Raw genomic sequence first — 8796 nt, 5'->3', positions numbered from 1 at the left:
GTCTATTAATGTTGTTAGCACAGAGCTGGTGAGCACTTGGTTTAATGACACCATGATGGCTCAAAGGAGAACTCTCTTCCTCTCATCCCCTCAAGCACATCCTACCCACTCCTTATTAAATGTATGCTGTGTAAATTTGATTTCAGAGGAAGAAACTAGCAAAATCACCTGTAAGTATTCCTTGCATAAAAAAACTTCATGAAATTCATGAGGTTGCCATAACTTGGCAGGGAAGGCACATGCACACACACACACACACACACACACACACACAAACTTTCTTTTACTATTTACTTGGAGTGCTCTCCCCTGTCAGCCAAAGCTCTTCATTCTTACTCTGACCTGAAGGATAAGATTTGGGTAGTTTTTTGTGGGTTTTTCGGGCTATGTGGCCATGTTCTAGAAGAGTTTCTTCCTGACGTTTTGCCAGCATCTGTGGCTGGCATCTTCAGAGAAAGAGACTTGGTTAATTTGGAGTGAGGTTCCAGGTAACCCATAACTGAATCCAAAAGGGTGGAGCAATTAAAAAAAAAGTCCCCCAACCTGAAGCCAGTGAAGGAATAGCAACCCCCAAAGGTGTCCTATTCCATGTTGTCATAACTTGTCAGAAGTCAGATGGGTAGGTATAATGCAGTTAGGCATATATATCTCAGCATAGTTAAGCTTAAGTTAACGTTGTGCAGCCAGACCAGCTTTCTCACCGGCCTCATCTTTTTTAAGGAGGAAAAAGAGGCAAAAAGCCTCTGCCCACCACAAGCATAAGGTAAGCAGGAGGCACTGTTTTACTTGCTTTGCATATTTTCTCAGCCATGGGGAAAGTGAATGAAAAAAATTGACTAAGCAAAAAGCTAGTAATCTTTAACATTAACTGAAGTTTCAGCCTCAAGGAAAGGCAGTGGTAAACCTCCTCTGAACAAATCTTGCCAGGAAAAAACCATCATAGGGTTGCCATAGGTCAGAAATGACTTAAAGACACACCACAGCAAAGGTTGAAAGACCAGTGTTTTCACTTTTAACAAGTTCTACATCACATTTAAAACCTAGTAACTAGTAGAGCATTAGAGGCTCGTACAGACAGGCCAGAATAAAGCTGCTTTAGGGCGCTATGGAGGTATGCTATTGAAATGGTGCATGGGTCCTAAGAGGCCAGACGCCACGCCAAAGCCACACTCCAGTCCCAAGGATTTGAGCACAGCTTTGGTGCAGCTTCATGCCTCTTAAGATGTGTGTGTCATTTAAAGAGCATACCTCCAAAGTGACCCAAAGCAGCTTTATTTGGCCTGTCTGTATAGGCCCTAAGTTGATTGATGAGAAATGCACAAATACTGTGAATTGCCCATTATTTTCCATTTTCAAATAAATGAGAGGGTGCTCCCTATCCCAGTAAGTCCACAGAAACATACTTATTTACTTAAAACTCACCACCATCTGCCTGTCATCAAATCATACTTATCATGTAGTTTTCAAAACATCAGTTCATCAGATTTTTCTTACTCTCTCCATGGGAAATCAATCTGTCATAGGTGTGCCAGAATAACCAGAAATTAGATATTTATGGAATGATGAACGCATATTTTTCCACATAAAAGGTCTGTTACAATTTTTATTTCTTAACAGGTAACAAAAGAATATGGAATACATGTGTATTAGAAATAATGGAAGTGAGAAATGAGAAAATCAGCCTGAACGAGAAAAATCTTGTTCAGATGCATGGTGGAAACTAATTAAATGGCCTTATGGAACTTCAGCAAAAGCTACATCTCAGATTTTTTTTTCTGATGATTTTTTGCTTTCATCCCACCAAACTAAGTTCCTCCACCCAGTACCAAACAATCATTCTTCATAGTTAGACGAGGAAATGTTTGTGTTGTAATTGTTTAACTTTATTTTTTAAAAGTAGATACAATCTCAGTTTCAGTGAAGAATATTATTCTGAATAGACTAATTCTGAATCGAGTCATTTCCTTTATCCAGGAAAGCTATATTTCAGAAAATGTTAACTTTTCATGTATATGTTAAATTATACAGTTGGTCCTTCTTATACACGGATTTTTTATACACAGATTCAAGCATCCACAGTTTGAAAATGTTCAAAAAAAGTATAAATTTCAAATATCAAACCTTGATTTTCCATTTTTTATAAGGGACACCATTTTGCTATGTCATTATATTTAATGGGACTTGAGCATACACCAATTTTGTTATACACGAGGGATCTTGGAACCAAACCCTAGCGTAAAACAAGGGTCCACTGTATATTAAATGAAGATAAACATAACCTAGAAATAAGAGCTAAAAATTGACTAGTCAAAAGTTGTTGATTCCTTTGCCCTTTTAGTTAATCCCTCTAGGTATTAGATCACTTCCAATGACTATATTTATAAGTGCTGTTTATAATTCTCAGTCATATATTGCATATAATAAAACAATTCTTATAATGTAATGCAAGATGCAGGGAGAAAAATCGAGACTGTTAGGATTGTAGAATGGATTGTTCTAAACATGCCAAAAGTTTTCATATATTTTACTTTATTTTCCCATATAGGGGCACATCTACAATTTCTGAACTTTTCGACTGAAGCTAACCATGACTTCCTTGAAATTCAGAATGGCCCTTATCATACAAGCTCAATGATTGGCCAGTTCAGTGGAACAGACCTGCCACCTCCTTTATTAAGCACAACACATGAAACTCTCATCCATTTCTACAGTGATCATTCAGAAAATAGACAAGGATTTAAACTTTCATATCAAGGTGAGCATCAGTGACATATCAATGACTTCATGTTCTTTAGCTGGATATTATAATAATTGTTGAGGTTGTTAGATTTTTTTAATTTTTAAATGATATTTTTAAAGTGCTGGTATTTTCTATGCTTCTTTTTCTTTTAAAAATGTGTATTTTATCTCATTTAATTTTTAAATAATAATAATAAAGTTTTTATTTCTATCCCGCTCCTTCCTGTGATCAGGGCGGCTTACAACAAAAGTTAAAACATTCATACAAAAACATTAAAATACAGAGTATCAAAGCCATCTTACAACAATAAAAATAACAGGCAAAAAAAGCCCCATAGCCCAACCTCTTGGCCACGGAAGAGGAGGGAGGCCCACAGGATTTTATTCGGGGAATGCCTGTTGGAACAGGAAGGTTTTCAGGTCCTTCCTGAATTGGGCCAGGGTGGTAGTCGAGCGGAGCTCGGTGGGCAGCGTATTCCAAAATTAATTGTCTTAATTTTAAAAACAAAAGATGTGCTCCATCTTGAGAGGGGAAAATTGCCCCGAAGAAGGGCAAATGAGAATAATCATAATGGGACAGTCTTTCAGGTGGTGATTGTGTATGGACTTCCGGTCTAGGCCCCCCCCCCCCCGAATTGTGGCCAGTAATCATGAAACTACAACACATTTCCAAACTTAAGTGTGCTATTGGGAGAAGGCGTTAAATGGAAATAAATGTAGCACATATGATTGCAATTTTCTTCTTCCTCAGTCCATAGTTTTCTCTACTCCCAGAGGTTTTCACTCACTGTCACTGTAGATGGATTTCCCCATTCAGTACCTTGCACCTGTGACTTTCTTCTTTTTCATTGCTGTGAATGAGGAGATTCTTATAATCAGGAATATTTAGTGGGAGCAACTGCAGCATACTCACAAGATGATTGGATCAATCAGGATCACTAACATTTTTCTACTTTTGGTGGAAGTAAAATGTGAAACAAAACAATATGAATGATGACAGCATTGTGTCTTATTGAACTGCATTCATAATTCATTTTTACAAGACAGTACCATAGGAGATAAATTAGAATAGCATTTCTGTTATTTCAGAACTAAATCAAAGTTTACTAGAGATGCTCAAAATTGTATTTGAGCAGATAGTATTATAGTGTTATTGATGAGACGGTGGGTGCATGCAGTTAGAAAACACAGACCTAGCACATGGTTTGAGAATTCCTTGACTAAAGCATGATGCCCTTTCATTAGCCTATACTGTCAGATGATTCTGTGGTAGTTGTCAATAAATGGCTATGAGAGAGCCTTCAAGATGGAACTAGAAGAGAATTAGAAAGCTGGCATTTATGCTGTTCTAGACACATTAGGAAATGCAGAAAAATAGGGAGGGGAAAATATTCAATTGATTTATCTAATAAGTGAATGGTTTGTATTGTACTGCCAGACTGCATAGCATTGATTTGTAAGTAAAGGGGTGAATTTTCAAGCTCTGATCATGATTTATATATTAGAGGCCTAATGAACAAGTCATGGAGCTATCCATAAATCATGCTGCTCTTTTCTTTTCTTTTTTTTGGTCACAGTACTGATTTATAAGCTATGTCGTTCTGCTGATTTATAAACCATGTCTTCAATTCGTATGCCTTTACAGAGGTCAAACCTGTGATTGGGTGTCTGTCCTAATGTACCATTGCTAAATGAAAGCTGAATGAATTGAATGTACTGTACTATGATAGGAACAATGACTAGCAGTGAAACATCAAGTTACTACATAATTATTTGGGAGTCAGGGTAGGGAAGGACGATATCAACAGACCACAAGGTCTGTTGGGAATAATGTCCCTCATTCAGAAAGGGCCCTAAGCAGCTTACAAAAGGATCAAAACAGGCAAAACAATATATAACACCTTCATTAAAAATTATATAAGTGGCAACAAGGACAAACACCATCTAGCACAGGAAAGAAGAGTGAAAAGGATCAGGCAGGCCATTCTACTAATCAAAGGTTGAGGAACAGAGAAATGTCATCAGCTGGCTCCTTACTTACTTTGCAGATAAGAATAATGCATAGGTGAAATAATAATCCAAAGTTCAAGGGAAGACTTTTCGCCTATTCTACTAACAGTCTACTTAGACACAGGTTAGAACTTTTGGCTTTCTAGGACCTGGATTGTATTAGTGGTCCCAACTAGAGTAGAGTCATTAAACCAGTTGTTAAATGGTGTGTCAACCATGATTCAATTGGTCTGTTCTAACTGATGGAAGGGAAAAAAGGTTGGTCAGCTCTTGGCAAGCAGGCATTAAAAGACAGGGAAATACATACACCTATAGTGGCTCTATGAAGTAAAAAGGAGGGACACAGAAACAATGCCGGGACATATTGGAACAAAAAGTATAGATTTTCCACCTTTCTTTCTTGACCATTTTTGAAGGATATGTCCTCAGATTTTGCCTTCTTCTGAGGCTGAGAGAGTGTGATTTGCTCAAGGTCATCCCACAGGTTTCCATGGCCAATTTGGTGTTTGAACCCTGGTCTCCCAGAGTCCTAGTCCAGTTCTCAAACCAATATATGAGGCTAACAGTGCATTGTAATGCAGAATTGGAATATTTAGAAAAACTACCTAGAATGAAGCATGAAAAAAACCCCAAAATCATACCATCTGCAGATTCTAGAGAGTACTGAAGACTCAAGTTCAAAACACACTGCAGAAATAACCCAGTTTGAGACCACTTCAACTGCTCTGGTTCAGTGACAGGGAATCACAGGAAATGTAGTTTATTATAGCACCAAGGATGCAGTGGTTTAGTGGTTAAGACACCAATTCTGATGATACAAAAATCGGAAGTTTGGCAGTTCAAGGCCCAAGTGCTGCACCATGGGATGAGCTCCCGTCACTAGTCTCAGCTTCTGCCAACCTAGTAGTTTGAAAGCATGCAAATGCAAGTAGATAAATGGGTACCACATTGTTGGGAAGGTAACAGAGGGCCTGGACAGACAGACAAAATAAAGCTGCTTCAGGTCACTATGGAGGTATGCTGTTTAAATGACACACACATTTTAAGGGGCCAGAACCTGAGCCAAAGTTGCGCTCCAGTCCTTAGGACTGGAGCATGGCTTTGGCATAGCTTCTGGCCTCTTAGGACACATGTAGCATTTAACCAGCATACCTCCAAAGTGACCCAAAACAGCTTTATTTTGGCCTGTCTGTTTGGGCCCAGAGTTCGGTGCAGTCATGCTGGCCACATGACCACCAGAGCAGTCCTTGGGTAACATTGGCTCTTCGACTTAGTAACAGAGATGAGCACCACTCCCTACAGTCGGTTACGACTAGATATTCATGTCAAGGGACTACCTTTACCTTTACAGCACCAGAACTCTATGACCAAGAAGGCTAAATGTCTCACAAAACTACAGTTCCCAGGTTTCCCTAGCACTGAGCCAGGACAGTTAAAATGGTCTCAAATTGGATTATTTCTGCAGCGTGTTTTGGATCTCAGACTCACAAACTGGCCCTTGAAAGTTGATCAAATCTTGATCCTTCTAATAAGAGTCTGTATATTTGTGTTAGAGTAGTTATGTTTGTCTCACCAATGCCAATTCCTTTCCACAATGGTGGGATCATGCTAATGTGATGCAAGAAGCTAGGCTCATGGCAACAGCTGTGCTTATAAGGTCTCCCTTGCCAGACAGGCCTTTGCTGAAGAACCAGACTAAATGTGCCAACATTTAAGTATTACCTAGGTTACAGCAATAGTGTGTGTGGGGAGGAGGCTGGTGGAGGATCTCTCAGAGACTACAACACTGGCACCACAGCTAACATTTGTTAGTCCTACAGAAGGTAGTCCTGATGGCACAGTGGTTAAATGCCAATACTGCAGTCACGCACTGTCACAAGGTTGTGAGTTTGATCCCAGGCAGGGCTCCAGGGTCCACTCAGGCTTGCATCCTTCTGTAGGTCACTAAAATGAGTATCCAGCTTTTGGGAGACAGTTGGCTTACACATTGTAAACCACTTAGGGAGTGCTTGGTTCACTGATAAGAAGTATAGAAATGTACTTGCAATTGCTATAAGGTGGTACAGTAAGCCTCTTTTCAATGTATTTTATCAAGCCCTGTGATAAGACAACCCAAAAGGAAAGAAAAAATAGTTTCAGAAGATGCAACTCCTAGTTTGGGTGACACTCAATGAGCTATCAGGGTATAGCAGAGGATAACTATGAGTAACGCTGTGGCTAATGATGCAATGGACTCAAACCAAGAGGGTATTCAGCTGTTGATGTGCTCTGAGGTGAATGGAAAGCTTGATGCTGGATGACACATATTAATGGGACATTGGAATCTGGGAAGCATGAATCAGGGGAAGCTAGACTTAGCAAAAAATAAAAATAAATAAAAATGGAACATATAAATATTGCAATATCTGGAATGAACAAGCCAAAGTGGACAATAATGGAACAGTTTGCGTCAGAAAACTACACAGTGTTTTGCTTCAAAAATGGAAATCTGGGATGGCACTGATTGTGAGGAGAGATGTGGGAAAAGTAGTCAAAGGATGTAATGCAAAGTCTGGTTGAATCATATCAATAAGACTTCAAAGAAATCTACCTGCACAACCATAATCTAGGTTTATGCTCCAACTACAAAGACAGAAAATGAAGAAATTGAAAAAGTCCAGAAGGAAAGTGATCATACACCAAAACAGGACTTGTTGATCATAGGCAATTTGGAATACAAAATTAGGAAACAGAGCAGAATCAAAGACTGTAGGAAATTTGGGCTAGGATTATGAAATGAAGCAGGAAAGCAATTGAATTTTGTGTGGCCAGCAGTTTGTTCATCATAAGCACATTCTTCAATCCATCCAAAAGGTGACTGTCTACATGGACATCACCTGATGAACGATATAAAAATCAAATAGATTATGTAACCAAAAACAGAAGATGGAAAAGCTCCATTGTCTCTGCAAAAACAAGACCAGCAGTAGATTGTGACACAGATGATGAGATGCTAATGTCCAAAAATTAGAGTAACGTTAAAGAAGAACACTAACCCAATCATCAGACCAAAATACAACATGAAGAATGTTCCCATAGAATTTAAAGACATTATAAAAATAGATTTGTATTATTACACCTAATTGACCAGGAGTCAAAAGAACTCTGTACTAAAACCAGGGACATTGTCAGGGAGGAATGCAAAAAGACTCTATCTGCAGCTAAAAAGAAAGAGCAGCCTCATTGGATGACAGGTGAAATTCTTCAAGCATTTAAGGACAGAAGCAAAAATAAAAAGTGACAAAAATAGAGTCACAGCTTTGAATCCAACTGTTCAGCAACTTGTACACGGTGACAAGGAGAACTAAAAAACCAAAACAATGGCTCACAAATTGGAAAACATCCAGCCCTTTAAACAAGGAACACTAGGGATTGCAGTACAAAAATAAACCTTTAGTCTGATCCAACACAATTATTTGAATATGTGTGACTGTATGTGTCTGCATGTAGTGAAATTAAGCCAATGCAAGTTCAATATTTCACAGGACAGACCTTTTTTAAAAACAGAATGTTGCTTAGGAGAATTCATCATGAAATGAGTATTTGGTGTCCTGATTGCTCTTTTATTGTTTACATGAATTTAGCCAGACATAAATTTAGAAAATTACAGGCAACCTTATTATTACTTTGTAATATTACCTTTTTCTCCAAGGAAAATATTTCATTTTACATTTCCCCCTCTTTTTTCCAGCTTATGAATTACAGAATTGCCCAGATCCTCCCCCATTTTTCAATGGATATATAATCAATTCTGATTACAGTGTGGGCCAGTCAATATCTTTTGAGTGCTACCCTGGATATGTATTAATTGGTCATTCTGTTCTCACTTGCCACCATGGGATCAACAGGAACTGGAACTATCAATTTCCAAAATGTGAAGGTAATTTTTGCTATGTTGGCTATATTGTAATCTTTGGATCTTGTCACAATCACTCATTTCAGGAGGGAGGGAAAGGAATCATCATCATCATCATCATCATCATCATCATCATCATCATCATCATCATC

At 38.5% G+C, this 8796-nt stretch overlaps 1 protein-coding gene across 2 annotated transcripts in view; it reads left to right on the top strand.

The window, feature by feature from the left end:
- CSMD1 (CUB and Sushi multiple domains 1) overlaps window positions 1-8796 on the top strand; it is a 1231469-nt gene that overhangs the window by 1099589 nt on the left and 123084 nt on the right. For both annotated transcript variants that reach the window (XM_042480556.1, XM_042480547.1), the window contains exons 41-42: window positions 2546-2755; window positions 8480-8668. In XM_042480556.1, coding sequence (XP_042336490.1) covers window positions 2546-2755; window positions 8480-8668 — 399 coding nt within the window. The remainder of the gene's footprint in view (window positions 1-2545; window positions 2756-8479; window positions 8669-8796) is intronic.

The sequence above is a fragment of the Sceloporus undulatus genome, chromosome 1 (genome assembly GCF_019175285.1).
Source record: "Sceloporus undulatus isolate JIND9_A2432 ecotype Alabama chromosome 1, SceUnd_v1.1, whole genome shotgun sequence".
In the NCBI taxonomy this organism is placed as follows: domain Eukaryota; kingdom Metazoa; phylum Chordata; class Lepidosauria; order Squamata; family Phrynosomatidae; genus Sceloporus; species Sceloporus undulatus.
This window is presented reverse-complemented; position numbering and strand designations above follow the sequence as displayed.